The 27520-nt window shown below is 42.7% G+C and overlaps 1 protein-coding gene across 5 annotated transcripts in view; it reads left to right on the top strand.

The window, feature by feature from the left end:
- The window catches only part of ripk1l (receptor (TNFRSF)-interacting serine-threonine kinase 1, like), a 138181-nt gene that overhangs the window by 83113 nt on the left and 27548 nt on the right, over positions 1-27520 (top strand). For all 5 annotated transcript variants that reach the window (XM_072283705.1, XM_072283707.1, XM_072283704.1 and 2 more), the window contains 6 exons: positions 3347-3575; positions 5090-5239; positions 8794-8870; positions 10629-10731; positions 19282-19875; positions 26481-26588. In XM_072283705.1, coding sequence (XP_072139806.1) covers positions 3347-3575; positions 5090-5239; positions 8794-8870; positions 10629-10731; positions 19282-19875; positions 26481-26588 — 1261 coding nt within the window. The remainder of the gene's footprint in view (positions 1-3346; positions 3576-5089; positions 5240-8793; positions 8871-10628; positions 10732-19281; positions 19876-26480; positions 26589-27520) is intronic.

Below are 27520 nucleotides of genomic sequence, written 5' to 3'. Positions count from 1 at the left end.
AATTTTCCTTGAAGGTCTGCTAATTTTTGTGCATTGATTTTTTTCATGTGAGTGGTAATGGAAATAATTTTCCCCCTCAGTACAGCTTTCAATGTATCCCATAAGATGACTGGTGATGTTTCTCCCGTGTCATTAAGGTCTAGATATTCTTTGATTTCTCCCCTTAATCTCTCCATTACTTTCGGGTTATTGAGTATATGTGAGTTTAGCCTCCATAGTGTTTTCCTCATTTTCCTTTCCAGGATTAGAGACATAGAGACTGGGCTATGATCCGACAGATCAATTGTTGCAATATTACAGTTTTTTATCCTGAGTCTATCTGTATTAAAGATAAAGAAATAGTCTATCCTTGAATAGGCTGAATGAGGGAAAGAGTAATATGTATAATTTTTACTAGTAGGGTGTAATTCCCTCCAGACATCTATAATTCCCAACTCCTCCATCAATGAATTCACTTTCCGAGTCAGAGGTTTATTCTGAGTAACTATTCTTGAAGAATCTAATATAGGATTTAATCTAATATTAAAATCCCCTCCACAAATTACTACCCCTTGAGAACTGACCATTAGGTCAAAAATGTGTCTATAAAATGACCATTCACAACCTGGAGGAGCATAAACATTCAGCAATGTTATTTCTGTACCTTCTATTCTTCCTGTGATTTTTACAAACCGTCCTTCTTTGTCTCTAGTCTCTGAAATATGTTCATAATTAAGAGTACTTGATATTAAAGTAGCTACCCCTCTTTTGTGACTCAATTTATATGATGAATAAAATACATGCTTAAAGCCCATTCTTTTTAATTTTCCATGTTCAGATTGGCTCATATGTGTTTCCTGGAGGAAAGCTATTTGTGCCCTCTCTTTTTTCAATTTAGACATGATCTTATTTCTTTTAATTGGATTCAAAACCCCATTAACATTATAGGAAATTTTTTTTACCAATTCAGTTTGCATTTTTCTCTAGTAGAAAAAAAACACTCTCCTTTTCTAACCAAACAGTAAGCAATCCCTTCTCAACAGTAAACCAAGACATATAACCACACCCTAGACATTTTTGAACGTGTGAACGTGCAACATTTGAAAATTTTTCCCGACTTCCCACAGTGAGGCCTGAGCACCGACCCGCCTCAGTTCAGAGGGATAACCTCTATCTTCACCCTGTGTTAGAGGGCCCTCAGCAGTTTGAATAATCATAGAGAATTTTCTCCTATTTATGTCTCGACCATATTGCTATCATTCAAGTTATTCCGTCTCGTTTATTTTCAGTTACCAGTTTTCATTTTACCTTTAAGTCCGATTTACTCTTTTCAGTTATTTCTCTTAATTAATCTGTGTTCTCTGTACATTGGCGTCTGAATATTTGCAGCTTTTCCTTGTAGTTTGACACTCTGGTTATAAATACCTATTCCATAGAGTTTGTTAAGCAAATGGTGCTGGAAATATTGGTAGACAAATATTTACATTCCAGTTCTCTGTCATTTTTTTCAACATTATTGTATCTGAGTTTCAGTTTATCATATGAGTTTTTTGGCTTTATAAAAAGAATTTGTTTCTTTTAAATTGATGTTCAGAGGAATGTAACACAAGCATCAATTATTCTCAGGGTCATTGGCGAGTCAGTGGGTGATGATTCTTGTAACAGTATTGCAACTCCATTACAAATCCCTGCTTTTTTGGGTAGGTATCTGAGTGCTGGTGTCAAACAAAGTTGCATCACTGAGAGGGCTTTCCTCAGTCTTTCTTGCTGCACTGTTTCACCTCACTTCTATGAAAATTCGCACTGGAATGAAGCTGATCTTTAGAGCTAATTGGAGGCTGGTTAAACATTTTAGAACTGAGATCACCTGGGCTACAGTAACTGATCTCTAGTATGCAAATACAAACACAAATATCACATTCTCAGCCGCTGAGCTCCAAGCTGCTGTTGATGCTTTCACTGAAGCATATGAGGGGATGTACCATTCACATAACATCCACAAGATAAAGTTCTTCTACAACTCTGCCCCATTACACACATTGCCCTCCAATTTAAAGATTCACATCATAATCCTGAAAAATGTAGAATACTTCCCCCTTCTCTCAGCAAAGACAGACGGCAACGATGAATTTCACCACTACCTTCCTTGCATTTTGTCTTTGGTTGGTTCAGGAAAAGGCATTTGAAAGTGAAAAACCTCACACTTAGCAAAACATTCATCGATCAGGCTGCAGTCATAGAAAAGTAAAGCACAGAAACCGGCCCATTGGCCCATCTTGTCCTGTCCGAACCACTTAAACTGCCTGCTCCCATTGACCTGCACCGGGACCATAGCCCTCCAAGCCTCTACCATCCATGTACCTATCCAAACTTCTCTTAAACATTGAAATCAAGCTTGCAAGGACCACTTGTGCTAGCCGTTTGTTCCACGCTTTCACTGCTCTCATGTTCCCCTTAGACCTTTCACCCTTAACCCATGACCTCTAGTTGTAGTCCCACCCAACCTCATTAGAAAAAGCCTGCTTGCATTTACCCTATACCCCACATAATTTTGTATACCTCTATCAAATCTCCTCTCAATCTTTTACATTCCAAAGAATGAAGTCCTAACCTATCCAATCTTTCCTTATATCTCAGGTCCTCCAGTGCTGGCAACAGCCTTGTAAATTTTCTCTGTACTCTTTCAACCATATTTACTGAAGCAATGTTCTGTGTTCTCTTCTGAAATCAGGGCTGCCTACAAGTGGCAGCTTGAAAATTAGCAGAAGTTCTGTTGATGCAAAATCTTTGAGATTTATTCTTCCAGTGAATTAATGTCATTGTCCTTTCCCAACGCAATATCCCCAGTGTTAAAGCCTTAAATTAATCACTTTAGCTATTTAACCAAGCCATGTTGCTTACAAGCCTTGGGTCCCAAACAGGTCCACTATTCTGAGGTGACCAGTTTTGGAATTGGGTCTCTCTGTCAAAGATGGATGGTTTGTGCATTGACGCTCTCTTCTACACTCTCTTACATGTGGCCTGTATGTGCTCCTTATGCATGCCTAAAAATTCTGAATGCTGCTTCTCCACTTGGAGTGGTGATGAGCCAGCGGTTTCCAGTGTTGCTTTTCTTAAAGGGATCCATGGGCATATAGGACCGCCTAGGAGAAGAAGATTGACCAAAGGTGCAAAGTGGGGTCTATTTACCAGTATCAGTACTTATCACCAATGTTAATGATTAATTACTACGGATATAGACTTCTAAAGCACAGAAAATCCTCAAACAGCCAAATTTATTCTTTTACAGACTATATCATGTTATATGTCAGATTAGGAGAAACTTTGCTTGCTTCCTTATTGGAGTCTGATTGTCTTTACCTTTTAGATCGCAGATCTAGGTGTGTCAATTTTCAGAACTTGGAGTCGATTGACTACCGAAGAATTGAAGAGAAGGCGCCAAATGGGTTCGAAGCTCCAGAATAATGCAGGCACACTGGCATACCTGGCACCTGAGCATTTGCTGTCACTAAATACCAAAGCCACAGAAAAATCCGACGTGTATAGCTTTTCCATTGTAGTGTGGGTGATTCTGACTAATAAAGAACCATATGAAAGTGAGTTACTCCTGACAAATGTACTTTTCTACTGTTCATTAACATTTGCTGTTCATTCTTTGTATTTTCTAATTATTTCTTTTCCAGTGTGGTTTTTGAATATTGTTCAGTGCTAACACAGGGCTTTTGTTTGCTCCTGATGCATAAACTCGAGGTTTTTAATTTATTCTTAAGTAGTTTTCTCTGTCCACTTGATTATCATTTACAGCAGGGCCCGGAGTGCAATGCCCAGCTCAGTGTAGCCAGGCAGGAGATGTTGACTTAGGAGATGACTCTGATGAAAGTTCACTTGTCCTTCCATTGAATTTAGAGAATGGGCACTAGTCCCGCCATAATCAAACATAGCACCTGGTTTCCATTAATATTTTACTGAAAAGCTAGATGGAACTGCAGCAATTGCTGGGCAGGTCTGGGGTTCCTTTTCTGGCAAATTTCAATACTACACAAATTGTTCAAAGAACCTGGCAGCTTGGCTATCAGAGTGACACACATCAAATTTGCTGGTGAACGCAGCAGGCCAGGCAGCATCTCTAGGAAGAGGTACAGTCGACGTTTTGGACCAAGACCCTTCATCAGGAAGGGTGAGTCCTGACAAAGGGTCTCGGCCCGAAACGTCGACTGTACCGCTTCCTAGAGATGCTGCCTGGCTTGCTGCGTTCACCAGCAAATTTGATGTGTGTTGCTTGAATTTCCAGCATCTGCAGAATTCCTCGTGTTTACGTTTGGCTATCAGAGTGACCCATTTTCATTATGTTCCTCTTCTCAGCAGTCCAGATGCCCACTTAATTGTATAAATGTAATGATGTTATACTGACATGAAAACCAGTATATGCTGGTGATTGTCCCTGCTTGCAGAAGCCTATGTTAGTACAGACTCAGTAATATTTGCTACCGTTTGTCAACTTGTCTATCCTTTTGCTATCCTCTGGCCAGAAATAATGTATTCATCATTATTCTGATTTCTTTTTGTGATTTGAGGTTATTAATCTGAACTATTAACTGTTTCTCTCTCCACAGTTGCTGCCTGACATGCAGAGCATTTACAACATATTCTGAGAATCTTGAGATTTCTGTGTTGTGTTAGGTCTTGAAAGAGACATACTGGGAGATGGTGAATTGAAACAGATTGAGATTATTCTTCCCATTAGATGAATTGGGAATTGGCCCTGTTTGCTGTAGTCATTTGCCCAAATCTTACGTAGTTTAGTACGATATTTTGTTTGATAGTTTGACAGTGAAGATTCTTGGGGGTATTTAATGTACTGTATAAAGATATTGATGTGTAAATGTGCTTGTTCAGCATAAGTGCTAATTTCACCACAATTGCACTCATTCCACAATGAAAACAAAATGCGTGGGAGACAGCAGCTTCTGAGAAGAGAGAAACCGAGCCATTACTATCAAACATAAAAACAAATTTACAGCTGACTTCTGTTGCCTGTTTCTTGGCAGGCCCATTTAAAAATTATGCACAATGTATTTCTGCTGTTTATTCTTTCTTGGTACCTTTTCAGATGCATTAAATGATGCCCAGGTTATGCACCTAGTTCTCAGAGGAGATCGCCCTGATCAAAATCTCATTCCTGAAGGATCCCCTAAAGAGATGGTTTCATTGATGGAGAATTGCTGGGCAAGTAAATCAGAGGAGAGACCAACATTTTCAGGTGGGCAGCATCTTGACCTTTAACCCCTTCGTAAGAGCTGTCAGTCCCATTGTAGAAACCTAGGCAAACATGACCTGCATAAACAGAATAATGACTGCATCTTTTCACATTGCTGGGGGTATAATTCTTTTCTCTGCTATCCTGTATTTTTACCCATAGTAGCACTTCATTGTAGAACATAGAACATTGCATCACAGTGCAGGCCCTTTGGCTCACAATGTTGTGCCAACCTTTCAAACTCCTCTAAGATCAATCTAACCCTTCCCTTCTACATAGTCATCCATTTTTCTATCATCATGTCCCTAATGTATCTGCCTTTACCACCATCCCTATAAGGGTGTTCTCCACATAATTTCCTCCAATCATCTTAAAATTATGTTGCCTTGTATTAGCCATATCGCCCCTGTTCAGAAGTTTCTGGCTGTCCACTCTATCCAAGTGTAAGCTGAATATTACTGTAATTGTGGATGTGGATATATTTAATTTTAATTGATGCTGTGCATCTTGCAATAGACTTTTAATCTACAACACACAATTGTGTTGGTTGTCTGTCGTTTCTGATGATGTATGTAACCTGTGCGGGAGGATTTTTATAGTGGAAAAAACCATTGCACTGGGGCAGTTCCACTCTCTTGGTCTCAAAAATCTTGGTACAATGGTATGAAAAATCATCACAGCTGAAGACTTTGTCAGCTGCAGTGGATAGCCATGACGTCTTCTGTGCCTTGTCATGCCTCTCACTCTCCATGAAGTGTTGCAGCACCATCTTCTTGGCCTTTGAGTCTTGTAATTGATCTCATCCACCCAATCTGCCAGAACTGGCTTCACTTTGCTGGGATAGGCACATTCCTGTCTCACCGGGGTTGAGCTTCCCAGCTACCCTCGCCTGGTTTACCCTACCTGTTGACACAGTGTACTGGAGTGTGGCCTCTGTTGCATGGAAACAATTACCTGGAGCCACAGGTAAGAGCTGCATGGCAAGTGGGGACCGAAGGTGAACGAGCTGCCCCTGGAGGGAGCACAACAAGCCCGCCACCAGAAGTGCCACCCCTTCCTGGACATCCCATACACACTCAACACAATTATGCTTGTCATTAAAGTCAGCAGAAGTGACTCCATTATAACCAAAGGTTTTAGATGGAGTCATAGATGAATGCAGCCTGCAAACAGGCCCTTCAGCCTAACTCGATCTTGCCAACCAAGGTGCCTCATGTCTGTCATGCAAACCAAGCTAGCTCCATGCCAAATTTGTCCCATATTGCTCTGAACCAGGGCTTCCCCAACTTTTTTATGCCATGGACCAATACCATTGAGCAAGGGGTCTGTGCACCTCAGACTGGGAACCCCTGCTCTAAATCCTTCCTAGTGATGTACTTGGCAAAATATCTTACATGTTATTATACCAACTTCTGCCACTTCCTCCCCCACCTTGTTCCATATCATCCTTCCATCACTCTCTTTGTGAAAAGTGTTCCCCTTTAAATCTTTCCCATCTGACCTTAAATCTATTGCCTCTTCTCTGGGGGGTGGGGGAGGAAGGACTGTGTGTTCTTTTGTATTTACGCCCCTTATGATTTTATACACCTCTACAAGGTCACCCCTCAGTTTCCTACATTCCTGCCTAACCTCTAACTATAACTCAAGACCACAAGTTCTGGCAAAATTCTCCTAAATCTTTGCACTCTTTCCACCTTAAAGAGGTCTTTCCAATAAAGGGTAAACAAAACTGTATGCGATACTCCCAAGTGCAGCCCTACCAGCCTCTTGTACAACTGCAGCATTCCATTCCAGCAGCAGCAAACTCGGTGCCCTGACTGATGAAGGCTAATGTGTAAAATACTTTTCTTACCGTTCTGTTTACCTGTGATGCCACTCTCAAACTATGTAGTTCTCCTGGGTCCCTCTGTTCCACAGGATGCTGCCATTCGCTATCTCTGTAAGCCCTGACCTGGTTTCACCCTAAAATACAACATCTCGCCCTTACCTGGATTGAATGCCATTTGCCAATTCTCATATCACTTACCCCTGTGATTTTTGATGAATTTCTTCACTGTCTATGATAACCACCTATTTTAATATCGTCTGCAAACTTACTAACCATGCCTTGTACACTCTCACCGAAATTATTTAAAACTAATGAACAAACAAAGTACGAGCACCAATCCCTACGTACATCACTAGTCACTGGCCTCCAGTCTAGGAAACAATCTTCCACTATCACCTTCTGCTTCCTACCATTGAGTAAAATACTTCTTGCAAATGTGAGGTATGGGGTATTTTTTCCCAATACCTAGCCGAACTTGTGGGCCATATTGCACTCTATCCAACTACTTTGTGAAATGTGTTTATTTAAATCTTACATCTGTCCCACAATATGAGAGAGTAAAAATCTTTACGTTATGACTCCGTCGCAGTGTACAGACATGTGAATTTATAAGTCTAATATCTTGTAGAAAGAAGTTGTCCTGTAGCCTGTTGGTCCTGGCTTTCGTGCTGTGGTACCGTTTGCCAGACGGAAGCAGCTGAAACAGTTTATGGTTGGGGTGACTGGTGTCCCTGATGATCTTCCAGGCCTTCTTTACGCACCTGCTGCTGTAAATGTTCTCAGTGGAGGGAAGTTCACATCCATCCTTTGACTCTAGGCTGTCTGTACCACTCTGAAGTGCCCAGCAATCAAAGTTGGTGCAGTTTCTGAACCAAGCAGTGATACAGCCCATCAGGATTCATCGGCTGAAGGCTCAGGCCATTGCGAGAAGCAGAGTGGACAGTGAGCTATAGCTGAGGCCTGGGCTACATATCCTGAGGATCTTCTCCTGATGGCCTGTTGCTGTTTTAAAATTTCTCTGATAATCAGAACCATTAAAAATTATTCAAATAGATTAAATAAAGTAAATTAATTAAAATACATTAAACTCCTTGAAATTAATTAAAGCAAAGAGATTAACCAAAAAAAAAGCTACAGAATTATTTAGTGAAGATGAATGGGCTAATACTGGTCATGGATTTAGTGAACTGCATCCTACCACCTCAGTTCAGGACACATCACTACCTCCCCTGTCCACTCTCAGTTCTGATGCAGGGTGTCAGCAATTCCTTTTTTCTCTGAATTACCGCTGAGTTCCTCCAGCATATTGGAGTCACAGGACACTGCAGCTGGATTCTGGAGCGACACTCAGTGGGTCAGGTAGCACCTGTGAGAGGAAAGGAACTGTTGATGTGTCAGATCGAAAACCCAATTGCAGCAACTGAAGTGTCGAGTGTGTGAAAGATACTTGATGCTGGACTGTAAAGTCAGATGTTGGAATATCCTGCAGAAATTGGAGACCAGTCACCAGTGGAATAGCTGACCAGAGAGAACCATGCTTTGACTCAGTGACCTATCCATTATATCTATTTCAGCAAGAACGCGCAGTCGAATACTGATTTCTTTTCCTTTCCCGTACTTGCTCTCTCGTATCTTTATAGCTTTAAAAGTATTTGTCTATTCAAAGGGTAGCTGTAAAAGACTTTGTAAAGGAAGTTCAGAGTTAAATATTAGCCCTGTCTGTTTTCAGAATGCAATCAGGAATTTAAACCATTTTATGAAGAAAATCTGCAGAAAGATATTGATGAAGATGTGGAAAAGTTGAGAGTAAGTTTTGCTCCAAAAAGTAAAGTCTTACATTTACTGCAACAATTTAATAAATGAATGTCCTTTATATAATTCTGAAGAGTATTTTACCTTTTTAAGTTCATCAGCCTTGCAGACCCTTTGTTTGTATCCTCCTAGTTCATGTTCTTGCAGTGAGACTGGTACCAATTTACACTTTCACTATTTTACCAGTTCCTCATTTGGAGCCTTCACAACATTATTTTGTTAATTACCTGTCTTGGCCAGTAGTACACACTTTGTTCACAGCAGACATGGACATCTGCATTTGCAATATTTGTGGACAGACTGCTAAGTCTTAAGATGGCTCCATCTTCCTAAAGACCTGGGTATTTTTTCAGAAATAAGGAGAGCAGATTTTTATAACAAGTGCTGTATGATTGCAGAAGTCTTCCCTACCCAGATTGTCCATCCCTCTTACGATAAAGGCTCTTGTTCCATATGCCTGCTTAATTAAATACAACAACTTCCATTGTGTTTCTTGATCTCTCTGAACATCAACATCTCATTGCTTCAAACTAACAAAATACTGTTCCACTTTTTTATATTTCTCAAAGTGATAAGATAACATTCCATCACATTATGTGGTTTCCTACAAGCTTACTTTCACAACTATCTTTGTATTAGGAACCACTTGAATATATTGCACTTGGTAAAAACTTCTGATCTATTAATATAGATTGTAATAAGGTAGAGACCCATGACTATGTAAGGCATTTCAGTAATTACAGCCAACTGCCATCTAGAGGTACAGCAGACGTTATCTGCAGCATGTAACAGATCCTGTAAAATTGCACAAAACAGCACTGTATGACATCCTTCAATCTCAAAAAAAACCTTAGGCTTCATGATCAAGTAATATGGTGTGGCCCCAGGCCCTCTGGTCCAACTTGTCCATGGTGACCAAATGGTCCCATTGCCTGTGATTGGTTGATATCTCTCCAAATCTTTTTCATCCATGTACCTTTTCAAGTGTTTTTCTTTAAATGCTGCTTCAACCACTTCCTCTGGCAGCTCATTCCATATCTGCATCATCCACTGCATGACGAAGTTGTCTTTAGTTCATTCTAAATCCTTCACTTCTGTCATTAAACCTATGCACTCTGGTTAGTAGTTCCCCTTCTCTGCGAAAGAAACTATGTGGATTCTCCCTATATATACCCTTTGTGATTTTATTCAGCTCTCGGTCTCCCCCATCTCCACTTGGCAGCTCTCTCCATATAGTCAGTAGAGAATACAGAACACTTTACTCAGAATACAGCTGCCCACTGACTTCATCTCCATCTTATGTTTGCTCAATGAAGAAGTGCAAGTCATGATACTAACCAACAGATCTACAACAGAACCAATCAGAATAAAGGATTTACCTAATGGGAAGTATACAGACATTCTTAATAGTTTATTTCTGTAATAAATTGCTGCTTCAGAGCAGTCACAACACTTCAGAACACACAATAGGAATAGGTAACTACAATTATTTTGCTTGTTTCCTTATTACAGATACTAACTTTTAATATTTGTACACTTGTGAACTGGCCATGATCTCAAGGAGTTTTCTTGTCACCTCATCCCAGTCATAGGGGTTGCTGCTTCTGCTTCTGGAGTTGCCAGAGTCTGGGACTTGTCAGCTGCCTTTAAATAAAGCCTAGAATCGTAGTCTTAAATCAGCTGTTATATGATTCTGTGCCCTTGGCCTGCCTTATAATGCTTTTCATGGACCTGTTGTTTCAACCCCTTCAGGAACTGTCCCAGACGAGGCCAACTGCCCCTAGAGAACTGGTCAAAAGGATGAAATCTTTGCAAGCCGATTGTGTTGGTCTTATGCCAGACACACCTCCAAAAGGTACCTTTATACAACAGCAAAATAATCTTAACAAATTTAATATTATATATTGATATGCCTTTGAGTAGTGGTAGTAGTTGTGCCTTTGAGGAATTTTAACTCTGAATTAAGGATTGCTTATTTGATCCCCTGGTTCTTGAAATGTTAAAACCAATCAGCTTTTACAGCTCTCTCAAATTCAATGTAACTATCCTTAATTTTATTTATTCCTCCTGACCTCTAATTCCTTTGTCCCTTCCTCTCCTGAATAGGTTGCTTATTTGTTGGAAACTGTTTCACCTGTGTTTGGGATCCTGCTTGCCATTGCAATTCTTAGGCAGCCCCTCAGAGTTAACAATGAATGCTTCCATCCTGTTTAGCCCAGACTCTTCCATCTTCAGGAAGGTGATCCTTATAGTAATTTGCCATTGTAATTCTATGCATAACTCCTACACTAACCAGAATCTGCATTTCTCTTTTGTAGCTATCTCAGGTCTCTGTCAGACAGGCCTACTATGTTCTTCGAGTATCTTCTGTTTTAGTTTCTCATCTTGTCCTTGTCTGCAATCCACATGCCTTTTCACAAGAACACTGAATAATGGTTGTATGGTGGGATCAGCAAGTAGTTATGTTTTTAGGAGCACTGAGGCTGTGATAGTTGTAATCAATAGACTTGATGGACATGGAGCTCAGACTGCTCCTTATGGATTTAGTAGATGTGTTGTATAGAACATTTGGTTATTTTCCCAGTGCTTAAGCAAATCCTTCCTTTGCCTGGGTGCATGGAGTTTATAGGACAGTGTGAACAAAGACTTGTGCTTCTTTATTGGATACAGTCAATGTTCTGTTAAAGTCATTGTGCAGATTTTTTTTCTGTAATGTAGGAAAGAAAAATTAGACAAGCTTCAAGAAAAATGGATGTATCTTGCCAGTGGAATTGATTAGTCTTCCAGTAGCTCTTCTTCCATCACCTCCGTCTTCGAGACCATGCCTCTGGCTAGGATTGCACACCTGGCACAGATGACTCCTCCCATCTTCAATCCTCCTCCTCTTCTTGGACACTCAGCTCTGGATCTTTGCATTTTGAATTGCCAGTGAGACATCAACCAGCTCAACTGCAGCACTCTTCTCGCCTCCTTGAACCTCACTCCTTCTGAATGCACTGCCCTCCACTCTCTCTCTACACCAATCCCAACCTTTCCTTCAAACCCGCAGACAAAGTGGGTGCTGTTGTAGTGTGGCAGACTGACCTTTACCTTTCTGAGGCTAGACACCTCCTCAGACCTACCCCTGGAAAAGGACTCCACTCGGGACCATCAGAAACTATCTCCGGCACCATCACTGACTTCATCAACTCTGGAGAAGTCCTATCCACTGCCACCAAACTCATCGTTCCCTTACCCCTCACTGTTCACTTCTACTTCATACCCAAGATCCACAAACCTGACTGTCTAGGTTGGCCTGTTGTCTCAGCTTGTTCCTGCCGCACTGAACTCATGTCCTTATACCTCAATTTCATTCTATCCCCCTTGGTTCAGTCTCTTCCCACCTACATCTGTGACACTTCTAACATTCTCAATTTCCTCACTAACTTTCAATTCCTTAGCCTCAAATGCCACATTTTCACTATGGATGTCCAGTCCCTATCCCCCATCAAGAAGGCCTCAGAGCTCTCCACTTCTTTCTTGACAAAAAAAAACAACCAATCATCACCCTCCTCTGTCTGGCAGAACTGGTCCTCACCCTCAATAATTTTTCCTTTGGCTCCTCCCACTTTCTCCACACTGGAGAGGAAACCATGGGCCCGAGCTATGCTTGTCTCTTCATTGGCTATGTAGAACAATCCACATTCAAAGCCTTTCCCAGTAATAGTTCACAACTCTTCCTGCGCTACATTGACGACTGCGTTAGTACTGTTCATGCTCCCATGCTGAGCTCGTCAGTTTCATTATCTTTGCCTGGAACTTCCATCCTGCCCTGAAATTCTCTTGGTCCATCTCTGACAGCCCCTTTCTCAATCTTTCTGCCTCCATCTCTGGAGACAAACTGTCAACAGACATATTTTATAAACCTGATTCCCATACCCATTTTGACTATACCTCTTCCCATCCTGTCTCCTGTAAAAATGCTATTCCCTTTTCTCAGTGCCTTTATCTCCACCACACCTGTTCTCAGGATGAGCTTTCATTTAGAGGACATCAGACATGTTCTCCTTCAAAGAACAGGTTTTTCCCTTCCTCCAACATTGATGCTATCCTCACCCACATCTCCCCCATTTCCCAGACATCCGCACTCACCCAATCTTCCTGCTGCTTTAACGGGGTTAGGGTTCCTCTTGTCCTTACCTACCACCCCTTGAGCCTCTGCATCCAACACGTTGTTCTCCACATCTTTCGGCATCTTCAAAGGGATCCTACTACTGAACATGCCACTACCTCCCCCCTACCCTTCTGCTTCCCCCCCCTCGTGATTCCCTTGTCCATTTGTCCCTCCCAGCACTTATCCTTTTAAGCAGCCAAAGTGCCACGCCTGCCCATTCACCTCCTCCCTCACCTCTGTTAAGGGCCCCATACAGTCCTCCCAGGTGAGGCAACACTTCACCTGCATATCTGCTGAGGTTGTCTATTGTATACAGTGCTCCTGATGCAGACTCCTCTACGTTGGAGAGAACAGCTGTAAATTGGGGGACATTTCGCTGAGCACCTCCACTCCATTGGCCAGAAGCTGAACTTCCCAGTGGCCAAACATTTTAATTCCGATTCCCAATCCTGTTCTGACATGTCGGTCCGTTGTGCCAGGATGAGGCCACCCTCAGGGTGGAGAAGCAACACGTTATATTGCGCCTGGGTAGCCTCCAACCCGATGGCATGAATATTAATTTATCATTCTGGTAAAAAAAATTTCTTCCCACCTCTATTCCTCACTCTGACCTTTTACCTTTTTTCACCTGCCTATTACTTCCCCCGGGTCCCTTCCTCCTTCCTTTTCCTCCTATAGTCCACTCTTCTCTCCTGTCAGATTCCTTCCTCTCTAGCCCTTTACCTTTCCCACCCACCTGACTTCACCTACCAGCTATCCCTCCTTCACCTCCCCCCACCTTTTTATTCTGGCATCTTCGCTCTTCCTTTCCAGTCTGGATGAAGGGTCTTGGCCCAAAACGTCGACTGTTTATTCATTTCCATAGATGCTGCCCTTAGTTTCTCCAGCATTTTGTGTGTGATGCTTTGGATTTCCAGCATCTGCAGATTTCCTCGTTTATAATTATAGAAAATAGACAATAGGTGCAGGAGTAGGCCATTCGGCCCTTCGAGCCAACACCGCTATTCATTGTGATCATGGCTGATCATCCACAATCAGTATCCAGTTCCTGCTTATCCCCAAAAGCTTTGATTCCGCTATCTTTAAGAGCTCTATCCATCTCTTTCTCGAAAGCATCCAGAGACTTGGCCTCCACAGCCTTCTGGGGCAGAGCATTCCATATATCCACCACTCTCTGGGTGAAAAAGTTTTTCCTCAACTCCGTTCTAAATGGCCTACCCCCAATTCTTAAACTGTGGCCTCTGGTTCTGGACTCACCCATCAGCGGGAACATGCTTCCTGCCTCCAGCGTGTCCAATCCCTTAATAATCTTATATGTTTCAATAAGATCCCCTCTCAGCCTTCTAAATTCCAGAGTATACAAGCCCAGTCGCTCCAATCTTTCGACATATGACAGTCCCGCCATCCCAGGAATTAACCTTGTGAACCTACACTGCACTCTCTCAATAGCAAGAATGTCCTTCCTCAAATTTGGAGACCAAAACTGCACACAGTACTCCAGGTGTGGTCTCACCAGGGCCCTGTACAGCTGCAGAAGGACCTCTTTGCTCTTATACCCAATTCCCCTTGTTATGAAGGCCAGCATGCCATTAGCTTTCTTCACTGCCTGCTGTACCTGCATGCTTGCTTTCAGTGACTGATGTACAAGAACACCTAGATCTCGTTGTACTTCCCCTTTTCCTAACTTGACTCCATTTAGATAATAATCTGCCTTCCTGTTCTTACCACCAAAGTGGATAACCTCACATTTATCCACTTTAAACTGCATCTGCCCACTCACTCAGCCTGTCCAAGTCACCCTGCATTCTCATAACATCCTCCTCAAATTTCACACTGCCACCCAGCTTTGTGTCATCGGCAAATTTGCTAATTTTACTTCTAATTCCCTCATCTAAATCATTAATATATATTGTAAACAGCTGTGGTCCCAGCACTGAACCCTGCGGTACCCCACTGGTCATCGCCTGCCATTCCAAAAGGGACCCATTAATGGCTACTCTTTGTTTTCTGTCAGCCAGCCAATTTTCAATCCATGTCAGTACTCTGCCCCCAATACCATGTGCCCTAATTTTGCCCACTAATCTCCTATGTGGGACTTTATCAAAGGCTTTCTGAAAGTCCAGGTACACTACATCCATTGGCTCTCCCTTGTCCATTTTCATAGTTACATCCTCAAAAAATTCCAGAAGATTAGTCAAGCACGATTTCCCCTTCGTAAATCCACACTGACTCGGACCAATCCTGTTACTGCTATCCAGATGTGTCGTAATTTCATTTTATATAATTGACTCCAGCATCTTTCCCATCACCAATGTCAGGCTAACTGGTCTATAATTCCCTGTTTTCTCTCTTCCTCCCTTCTTGAAGAGAGGGACAACATTAGCCACCCTCCAATCCACAGGAACTGATCCTGAATCTATAGGACATTGGAAAATGATTACTAGTGCGTCCACGATTTCTAAAGCCACCTCCTTAAGTACCTTGGGATGCAGACCATCAGGTCCCGGGGACTTATCAGCCTTCAGGCCCAACAGTCTATCCAACACCATTTCCTGCCTAATATAAATTTCTTTCAGTTCATCCATTACCCTAGGTCCTTTGGCCACTATTATATCTGGGAGATTGTTTGTGTCTTCCCTAGTGAAGACAGGTCCAAAGTACCTGTTTGACTCGTCTGCCATTTCCTTGTTCCCCATAATAAATTCACCCATTTCTGTGTTCAAGGGCCTAATTTTGATCTTAACTATTTTTTCCTTTTCACATACCTAAAGAAGCTTTTACTATCCTCCTTTATATTCTTAGCTAGTTTACCTTCGTACCTCATTTTTTCTCCGCGCATTGCCTTTTTAGTTACCTTCTGTTGCTCTTTAAAAGTTTCCCAATCCTCCGGCCTATGTTATACTTCTTCTCTTTTATTTTTATACCGTCCATTACTTCCCTTGTCAGCCATGGCCTCCCCTTACTCCTGTTAGGATCTTTCTTCCTCTTTGGAATGAACTGATTCTGCGCCTTCCACATTATTCCCAGAAGCACTTGCCATTGCTGTTCCACTGTCATCCCTGCTAGGGTATTGTTCCATTGAACTTTGGCCAGCTCCTCCCTCAGCAGCATAGTTCCCTTTGTTCAACTGTAATACTGACACTTCCGAGTTTCCCTTCTCCCTCTCAAATTGTAGATTAAAACTTATCATATTATGGTCACTACCTCCTAATGGCTCCTTTACCTCGAGGTCCCTGATCAAATCCAATTCATTGCACAACACTAAATCTAGAATTGCATTCTCTCTGGTAGGCTCCAGTACAAGCTGTTCTAAGAATCCATCTCGGAGGGACTCCACAAACTCCCTTTCTTGGGGTCTAGTACCAACCTGATTCCTCCAGTCTACCTGCATGTTGAAATCCCCCATAACAACTGTAGCATTACCTTTGCGACATGCCAGTTTTAACTCTTGATTCAACTTGCACCCTACATCCAGACTACTGTTTGGGGGCCTGTAGATAACTCCCATTAGGGTCTTTCTACCCTTAGAATTTCTCAGTTCTATCCATACTGACTCTACGTCTCCTGATTCTACGTCCCCCCTCGCAAGGGACTGAATATCATTCCTCACCAACAGAGCCACCCCACTCCCTCTGCCCATGAGTCTGTCCTTTCGATAGGATGTATACTCTTGAATATTCATTTCCCAGGCCCTGTCCACTTGAAGCCATGTCTCTGTTATTCCCACAACATCGTACTTACCAATTTCCAACTGTGCCTCAAGCTCGTCCACTTTATTTCTTATACTCCGTGCATTCATATACAATACTTTTAATTCATTACTCCCCTCACCTCCCATATCAATTCCTATTTCACTTGGCCATACTGTACGATCCCCTCTCGAGCTTTCTGCTCTGTTGATTCTGCTGTCTTTCTTATTCTCACTTTCCCTTTATCTCCATCCTTATATTTCCAGTCCGTCCCCTTCCCCCCCACTACTTAGTTTAAACACACCGGTGTTGCAGAGGCAAACCTGCCTGCCAGACTGCTGGTGCCCCGCTTATTAAGGTGCCACCCGTCCCTTTTGTACAATTCATTCTTATCCCAAAACATACCCCAGTGGTCCAAGAATGTAAACCCTTGCTTCCTGCACCAGTTCCTCAGCCACACATTCAGATCCATTATCTCCCTGTTCTTGCCTACTCCAGCACGAGGAACTGGAAGCAAACCGGAGATAACCATCCTGGAAGTCCTGCTTTTCAGCCGCCTTCCGAGTTCTCTGAAGTCATGCTGTAGAATGTCTTTCCTCTTCTTCCCCACGTCATTTGTGCCAACATGCACCATCACTTCCTGATGTTCACCTTCACTCTTGAGGATTCCCTGCAATCGGTCTGTGACATCCTGGATCCCGGCACCAGGGAGGCAACACACCATCCTTAAATCTCGCCTGTTGCCACAGAAACCCCTTTCTGTACCTCTCACTATGGAGTCCCCTACAACCACGGCTCTACCTGACGTCTGTCTCCTCGGATTTGCTTCAGCGCCAATAGTTGACTCGCAGACCTGACCGCCTCTCAGGCTGGCATCATCTTCTGTTCCGACAGCTTCCAAGAGGGTGAACCGGTTTACGAAAGGCACATCTCCCGGGGTCCCCTGTACTTCAAGCATCTTTTCCTCGCTCATCGTCGCCCCCCTTCTCTCTTCCGGTATCCTCGGTGTAACGACATCACTGTAGATCCTGTCCAGAAAACTTGCGTTTTCCTGGATGAACCTAAGGTCATCCAGTTGCCTCTCCAGTGCTGCAACACGGTCCTTCAGAAGCTGAATCTGGACACATTTTCTACAGGTGTAGGATCCAGAGGTACTATCAGTGTCCCTGACCTCCCACATCATGCACGCAGCACACTGAATCAGCCCAGCGGTCATCTCTTCACCACTTCTCACCCTCTCCAACTGTGGCGTAGTCTCCTCTCTCAGCCTCCTCGCCGAAGACTCTCGAGCCAAAGACTCACACTTTTCTCACAAGGCACTTGTCTCAACAAGACCGCTCCCCAACAGGCCGCTCCCTTAGAGCAAACCTTGCTTATATTAGCTGATAATTTGAGTAATTAGCTTCACCTGCTGTGCCTCCTCCGACCTGGAAGGTCTGTTTTCTTTACTGCTCACGACCAGCTTCTTAAATCAGCCGCTCCTTCTCAGCCAATCCCTGCACTTGCTCATTCACCTGCCGCGCCTCCTCCGACCTATAATTAACGTTATATTAGGGACAGGTTTCCTATCGGAGTTAGATTTATCATCATTGATTTATATGACATGAAGTATGTTGTTTTGCAGCAGCAGAACAGTGTAAAGACCTAAAATTATATAAAGTTACAAAAATAAATGAACAGTGCACAAAAGGAAAGAATAATAAGGTGTGTTCATGGGGTCTGTTAACTGCTCTGAAAACTGGTGGTGGAGCAGAAGAAACAGTTTCTGAATTGTTGAGTGTGGGTCTTCAGGCTCCTGTACTCCCCTCCCCACTGATGGTAGTAATGAGAAGAGGGCATGTCCCAGATTGTGATAGATGCTGCCCTCTTTGTCCATTTAATGCTGAGTCTTTATAAAGCATTGGTCAGGCGGCACCTTTGGGCTTCTTATCTAAGGAAAAAAGTGTAGAGGGTCCAGAGGAGGTCCATAACAATAATTCTGTGAATGAAAGAGTTAACGAATGAGGAGCGTTTGATGGCTCTGGGCCTGTACTCGCTGGAGTTTAGAAGAATGAGGAGGGATCTCACTGAAACCTGTCAGAATATTGAAAGGTCTAGACAGAGTGGGTATGGACAGGAGATTTCCTATAGTGGGGGAGTCAGAATATAAGAATGTGTCGTTAGAATAGAGATGAGGAGGAACTTCGTTAGCCAGAGGGTAGCGAATCTATGGAATTCATTGACATAGGTGGTTGTGGAGGCCTAGTCATTGACATTGATAGGTTCTTGATTAGTGATGGTGTGAAAGGTTACAGGGAGAAGGCAGGACAGTGGGGTTGAGAGGAATAACATATCAGCCATGATAGAATGGTGGAGCATACTGGATAGGATGAATGGCCTAATTCTGCTCCTATATCTTCTTGTCCAATGATGGAGTGCAGGAGTGAATAGTGCTGAGACATTGTTGTATCTATAACCTTGCAGCATAAAATGCATTTTGGAAAATAATAATTCAGTGTAACATTTTCCTTTTATAAAGGGTGAAAAAGGTAGATCTCTAGTAATAATGTTTTCAATTTTGCAGATGATCCAAACTCCTTGCATAGCTCACAGGGAATTTCTGCTAATGGTAACAGTCTAGAGGCTTCATTTTCATCCTGTAAATTAAGTGAACCAGCGGAAAATGACCTTGACAGCAGTGCCTGGGACAATGAAAGAGACGATGACACACAAGTAAGGAGAAAACTAGAGGAGGAAATGAATTACCACCTGACTGGTAGCCGCCTGGATGCTTCAATGTCCTCAAATAGATTTGAAGAGATAAGGAAGGAAAGAAACAAAAGAGTTTCTAATGAACCTGTTTTTGGAAGTTCCTACCCGTCTGTAATTCTGTCTCATCGTGCCACAGGCGTGGCTGAGCTTGAACCATCTGAGGATCTGTACTGCTCTCAGGATTCAAACACTTATCAGATTCGACAGAATGTGAAAAACTCCCTTGCAACTGTAATGAACCCAGTCAAGAAGGAAACAAACTTCCATGCCTCAAGCAAAATAAGCTCCACAGGATTCTCTGTTGACTACAGAGCACCAGCCCAGAGAACGTCTGGTCTTGTTCCTGTTACTGAAACTGGTTCACCAGCTGGGCAGCAAAAAATGTGGAATGAGTATCTGCTGGAAGGTAACATGTATCATCGATTTAAAGTCATTTGTGATGTCAGACCTATTTTTATATTCTACATTTATGTCTCCAATTGTTTAACACCGCATTAATGTTATCTGCAAAGATACATGATTATACGTGATTAACTGTTCTTCGAGGGCCCTGCACAGTATATTCGGATCAGTGATATGTATTTGCAGAATTCTTCTCTTCACAAATTGTGCCTGCTGTGTAGTATATTCAACAGGACTGAGGAAGGGTCTTGGCCCAAAATGTTGACTGTTTTGCTTCCCTCAATGGATGCTGTCTGCTCTCCCGAGTTCCTCTAGCATTTTGTGGTGAAGCGTTTCATTGATAAGTTATTTGAAGCTCCTTTATTGAAGAGTGCCTTGAATGGTAAAGTTACTGTTCCACTCTGTGCTCTGCCACACTGAAAGTGGCAACAGAGATGGTCAAGGCAGCAAAGAAAGTGTTTGGCATTCTGCCCTTTATCAGTCAGGGCACTGAGATTCGGAGTTCAGATGTTATGCTGCTGTTGTACAAAACACTGCTGAGACTGCACTTAAGAGTATTGTGTATAATTTTGGTTGCCTTGAAGGAAAGAGATAATTAAACTGTAAAGGATGCAGGGAAGGTGTGCCAAGATGCTGGCAGGACTTGGGCCTGACCTGTAGGCAGAGGTTGGACAGGCTAAGACGTTATTCCTAGGAACACAGGATATTGAGGGTTGACCTTTTAGAGGTGTATATAATTATGGGAGCATAGATGGGGTGAAGGCACAGAATTTATTTTCACAGGGAAGAAGAATTAAAAATTAGAAGATTAATGTAAGAGGTAAAAGATTTAGATGGGAATTAAGGGCAGCTTCTTCAGGCAGTGGATAGTGTATATATGGAATGAGCTGCCAGAGGAAGTAGTTGGGACAGGTACAATAACAATTTTAAAAAGAGAGGTTAAAAGATAAGTACATGGATAGAAGGAGTTTAGAGAGAAATGGGCCAAATGCAGGCCAGTGGGACAAGTTTGATGCACACTGTAGTTGCCGTGGAGCAGTTTCCACGATGTATCGTTCTGTGATTCTTAGAAAGCTGGATCGTGTCCTTGGGAATTTCAGTGTATGGGCAGCGTTGTAGAAAGCACAACAAAGTACAGCAGTGGGATAGGTTCTGTGGAGTGAAAGCAAGCCCTCTTCTTCCCTGAAGACAGCTAACTGTCTCTCCAGATTTCTTACAATATTGGTACGAGATGGTCTTATAGGTCTGTAGGACAGCTGTTTGTGCAAGATTTGGTAGTTCTGTCAGCCAGAAGCCATCCTTTTATTTGGAGCTTGGGAGGAATCCCTTGATTGCTGATGTGTGTAGAGAAAGTGCGCAGAGATTCACCGGGATGTTGTCTGGATTAGAGCAATTCAGTTAGGGGAACAGATTTGTTAGGCTGTGTTTCCTGAGTGTAGGATCATGAAAGGCATAGATGGGGTATAGACAAAACTTGAGGGCATAGATTTAAGGTGAGATAAAGGAGTTTTAAAGAGATCTGAGAAATAAGTTTTCTACACAGGGAGTGGTTGATAGAATCAGATACAATCACTATGTTGAAGAGGCACTTAGACATGCACCCAAAGGGCAAGGCATTGAAGGACACAGTCCCAATTGGGGCAAATGAGATAGCGTACATAGGCAAAGGGTTAGCTTGAATGTGGCGGGCCAAAGGACCTGTTTCTGAGCTTAATGACTTACTTTACGAATAAGTATTTCATCCTATTTTCTCCCCATCTCACCATAAATTTAGACTGTCCTTCTGTCTTCTCTATCATTACTTTTTCACAAATGTTTCCTTCAGTTCCTCATTCTCACTCAACCCTTTGTTCTCTAACCCATCTGTTTTATTTTGCTATGGTAACTAGTTGGTGCCAGCTGGACAGACAGGGCTTTTGGTTTCAATAGATCAAACCCCACTAGAATCAGCATCAGCTTTATTATCACTGACATTGTTGTGAAATGTGTTGTTTTGTGACAGCTGTATAGTGCAAGTGCAAGACAACATAGAATATGAAACATAGAAAACCTACAGCATAATACAGGCCCTTCGGCCCACAAAGCTGTGCCGAACATGTCCTTACCTTAGAAATTACCTAGGGTTACCCATAGCCCTCTATTTTTCTGAGCTCCATGTACCTGTCCAGGAGTCTCTTTAAAGACCCTACCATATCCGCCTCCACCACTGTCACCGGCAGCCTATTCCACCCACTCGCCACTCTCTGTGTGAAAACACCTTACCCCTGACATCTCCTCTGTACCTACTTCCAAGCGCCTTAAAACTATGCCCTCTCGTGCTAGCCATTCCAGCCCTGGGAAAAAGCCTCTGACTATCCACACGATCAATGTCTCTCATCATCTTATACACCTCTATCAGGTCACCTCTCATCCGGGACCAGGGTCCTATATAGTTACAACATTACCTCTCGGCTCCGAAACTCAGTCTCACGATTGATGAAGGCCAATGCACTGTATGCTTTCTTAACCACAGAGTCAACATGTGCAGCCACTTAGAGTGTTCTATGGACTCAGACCCCAAGATCCCTCCAATCCTCCACACTGCCAAGAGTCTTACCATTAATACTATACTCTACCATCCTATTTGACCTACCAAAATGAACCACCTCACACTTATCAGGGTTGAACTCCATCTGCCACTTCTCAGCCCAGTTTTGCATCCTAACAGTATCCCGCTATAACCTCTGACAGTGCTGCACACTATCCACAACAACCCCAACCTTTTTGTCAAGTTACAAAAAAGAAAAGTGCGAATGAGGAATAGTGAGGTAGTGTTCCTGGGTTCATGGACCATTCAGAAAACTGATGGAAGAGGGGAAGAAGCTGTTCCTGAAACGTTGGGTGTGGGTCTTCAGGCTCCTATAGCTCTTCCCTGATGGCAGCAATGAGAAGAGGGCATGCCCTGGGTGGAGAGGGTTCTAAGTGATGGGTGCGGCCTGCAGCACTGTCTTTTGAAGATACTCTCAGGGTTGTACTCATGATGAAGCTGGCTGAGTATATAACCCTCTGCAGCCTCCATTATGCAGCAATCAGTCAGAATGCTCTTCATGGTATATTTGTAGAAATTTGCTAGAGTCTCTGGTGACATAGTAAATCTCAAACTCTGAATGAAATATATCTGTGGGAGTGCCTTCGTGCTTGCATCAGTATGTTGGGCCCAGGATAGATCCTCTGAGATGTTGATACCTGGGAACTTGAAACTTCTCATCCTATCCACAACTGACCCTCAAAGGGGACTGGTGTTGGTTCTCCTGACTTCCGTTCCTGAAGTCCACAGTCAGTTTCTTGGTCTCGTTGATGTTGAGTGCAAGGTTTTTGTTGTGAAGCCGCTCAGCCAGTCAATCTGTCTCGCTCCTGTACACCACCTCACTGCCGCTGAGATTCTGCCAACAACAGTGGTGCCATTGGTGAATATATAACTGGCACTTAAGCTGTTAACAGTATAGAGAGAGCACAGCAGTGGGATAAGCATGTATGTTTGAGGTGCACCTGTGTTGATTATCAGTGAGGAGGAGATATTATTATACATCCATACTGACTATAGTTTCTTGGAGAGGAAGTGAAGGATCCTGTTGCAGAAGGAGGTACAGAGTTAGGGATCTGCAAGAATAGTGTGCTGACGGCTGTGGGCCTGTGCCTCACAGGATGCCCAGCTATGACCTTACAACAGAGTTTTGCTCATGTTATCCAAGTAGGCTGCACACTTTCACACTCAATAATAATCAGAACTTTGGTCCTGTGATGCCACTAAATAGTGTGCCAGGAAAGCCCAGTGCAAAAATTAAAGTGTTCAAAGCACCACTTAGTGATTCTAGATGACCACAGCTCTGGATCTGAGTTGGAATATCTGATAAGGATGCACATAATCCAGTTAGATGCTCAAATTTAAAATGAAATTCTCACTTAGTTGGTACATGGACCTAACTATTGTTTCAATAATTATTTGCCCTAAATATCCTATAAACATGTCTGTTTTCCCAAGCTGGAGAAATACTAAAAATATGGAGCCATAGAGTTAGACAGCATGGAAATGGGCCCCTTAATCAAACAGATCCGGACTAACCAAGCTGCCTACCTGAGCCAGTCCCGTTTGCTTGTGTCTGACACACATCCTTTCCTATCCATGTACCTGTCCAAATTCCTTTTAGAAATTGTACCTACCTCTAACGCTTTCTCTGGTAGCTCGTTCCACATACCCACCACAAGTGGAAAAACTTACCTTTTGGTAACTTACCTTAAGTCTTTCCCTTCTCACCTTAAATCTATGCCCTCTAATTTTAGCCTTGGCTATCCTGGGGGACCATTCACTTTACCCCTACTCCTCATGATTTTATATCCTTCTATCACTCTAGGGATAAAAGCCCCAGCATATCCATAACTCAAGCCCTCCAGTCCTGGTAGTGTCCTTGTGAATCTTTTTGCACACTTTCCAGTTAAGTGTCATCTTTCCTATACCTGGGTGATCAGAACAGCGCATTATACTCTAAGGTTGCTCTCACCAATGTCTTGTACATCTTAGCATGACATCCCAGCTCTTGCACTCAGTACACCTGACCGATGAAGGCAAATGCCAATACCCTCTTCACCACCCTGTCTACCTTGTGTTGCCACTTTCAGGGCACTATGTACTTGTATACTCTCTTCACCACCCTGTCTACCTTGTGTTGCCACTTTCAGGGCACTATGTACTTGTACCCGAGGTTGCTCCCCAGGGCCATGTCACTTTCTGTGTTAGTACTGCCCTGGTTTAATTGTCCCCAAATACATCGCTTTGTACTTGACCAGGTTATATTCCATCTGCCATTCTGTGACCTGCTTTCCCAGTTAATCTGTTGTAATTTTAGATAACTTCCACTATCTATTATGCCACTGATTTTGGTATCACCAGCACACTTGCCAACCACGTTAACAACATTATCATCCAAATAGTTAATATGAGGCATAAGTTGTAGGTAACTATTAAGGAGAATCAGAGCTGGCTTGTTAAGACATTTGTTGGATGGTTGGAAGATTGGGTCTTCTGTCATATGACTTGAATATCTTGTTTGGTACTTTGGTACCATCTCATTCGTACTCCAGGTTTGCTAGAAGTTATTGGAAAGTTCCCATAGGTGACCATCTTCCACACCCTGAACTCTTGTGAAGTTATTCTGTGCCCTGTAGAGTATTAAATACAGACCAAAAGTTGTGCATCTTGAGTGAGTTCCATGTGGATCAAGATTTGTGTGTCATCCTTCCGAGAGGAATCAAAAATTCACAGTATGCTACTGTAATCTGTCTGACCTTCTATCTATAACATTAACTACCTATTAAATGCCACCACTACATTGCCCAACAGCAAGCCTCATGTAGTACCTCCTTGCTGGCAACACATGGAAACTGAACTCCTTTTGGACTACAGAGAATGGGGAGGAAATCTGGCCCTTGCACACATAGCACGCAAGCCCACCGGTGTGTGGACACGCGCTGGTGCTCGTGAACCAGATGCCCAGCTATAGGTAACTAGCCCCAAAACCTTGTGGGCAGCCTCAGGAGAGACGAAGGCTATGGGAGTAAACCCAGATGGCAGGTCTAGAGTGGAGCCCCTAAGGTGGTGGCTGGATGTCATTCAACATCTTTCCGGCAGCTCCTGCAGCCAGGCGGGTGCCAAACGTATTGCCTCATTAGCTTTTATTTGGTGAGGCTGAGAGGGGGAGTTTGACTGCTGGGGCATCTCAGGATCTCCGTAGCTTCCACCCAGGCTTGTGATGATAATCATCATCACCCATTGTCCTTTGAGACAGATGATTGCCAACCAACCACCTATGCCATGGCCTCATCTTTTAGTGCTAAAACCTTTATTTATTCTTTGGATACACCAAGCCTTGATTCCAGTGCCCTATCTTCCATATAGTTATGCTCTGCCACTTCCAAGCTTACCCCATTCTGTCAATATATCACTCGGTACATACCGATTTACAGTAATTACTGAATCTTAAATTACTCCTGTTTTCAGATTACACCATTGAGTGTCCTCCTTGCTGTGTATTTGTACTCTTCCAATTCTGTCCCAAGAGGCATTACTGTAGTTTTCACTATTCCTGTGATCTGGAATTTAATCTTTTTCCACCTTAAGATCTGTCTCTGACTAAGGCTTTGGACACCTGTCTTATTATCTCTTTCGAATATATTTCAAATATTTTTTGCTGATTCTACTTTGAAGTAAACTAAACATTTTGTCATGTTAAAGGGACTGTGTAAACGAAGTTGATGCGGCAGCTGTTGCAAAGTGGAGGCTTAGTGAATGTGTTCATTGTGTTCCATGAGTTCTAGATATTTTTGGACAATTTAGACTGTGTCTGTTGCACTCCTGGTTAACCATGTCCTCTAGGCAAAATGACCATATTGTTTAGTCAGTAAGTGTCTATTGGTGTCAGAGCTTTTTGTCAAGTTTACTTGTTTTCCACTGGCAGAAAATTTAAATCTACCCTTGCAAAATATTGTTTCTGGGTTGGTAAAAATGGTTAATTTGCAAAATATCATTTAAAATCAATCAGAATCTTTTTTGTCTTTCCCCATCCCCATCTCCAGTCTCAAGAAATCAAACTGAATCCGGTTCATATACTGGGAATATTCCTTGGAATCCAAACAGCCAATTTGAACACGGGGATGACAGCAACCTTAAATATTTAAGCCAGGGTAAGAGTTTGTTTCACATGGAGTGATTGGTGTTGAAGAGTCTTAAGTAGATATGCTTATAGGAGAAATGATTTGCCACTGTATTTTGCTGGCACCAAATTAGAAAGTCCTCTGAAATTGATTCAGAGCAGGTTTTTGGAATATCTTTGGTATGCTGGTATAGAGTGGTACAGGCAAACTACCCCAGGCAAGTTGTACACATTCTCAACTATGACCATGTAATGCAGAATCAATTCCAAACATATACATTTGAAAGAGGGTGGAAATGGGATAGACAATTGGATGTCCTTGTGTACTTCCCAGCTGACTGAAATTAAGTTTTACTGGGATATATATGCATTAGCATGATAATAATGCTAATCGAGTACTGCATTGTTGTGCCACAGACTTTTGGCAAACCAGTAAAGAGTTATAAAATAGTGCAGCACAGAAACGGGCCCTTCTGTCCAACTCATCCATACTAACCAAGGTGTCTTAGTGAGTAGTCCCATTTGCCTGCATTTGGCCCACATTCCTCTATACTTAGAGTCATAGAAAAGTACAGCACAGAAACAGGCCCTTCAGCCCATTTAGTCCATGATGAAACATTTAAACTGCCTCCTGCTATTGACCTGCACTGGGACCGTAAACCTTCATATTCCTACTATCCATGTACCTATCCAAACTTTGCTTAAACGTTGAAATCGTGATTACATGCGCCACTTCTGCTAACAGCTGGGTCCACACACTCATGACCCTCTGAGTGAAGAAGTTTCCCCTCATGTTCCCGTTAGTCCCACCCAACCTCAGTGGAAAAAGCCTGCTTGCAATTACCCTGGCTATACCCGTCATAACTTCGTATACCTCTATCAAATCTCTTCTCAATCTTCTATGTTCCAAGGACATAACCTGTTCAATCTTTCTTTATAACTCAGGTCTTCCAGATCTGACAA

The sequence above is a fragment of the Mobula birostris genome, chromosome 19 (genome assembly GCF_030028105.1).
Source record: "Mobula birostris isolate sMobBir1 chromosome 19, sMobBir1.hap1, whole genome shotgun sequence".
Lineage (NCBI taxonomy): Eukaryota > Metazoa > Chordata > Chondrichthyes > Myliobatiformes > Myliobatidae > Mobula > Mobula birostris.
Note: the sequence above shows the minus strand (reverse complement) of the source record. Positions and strands in the feature narration are given on the sequence as shown.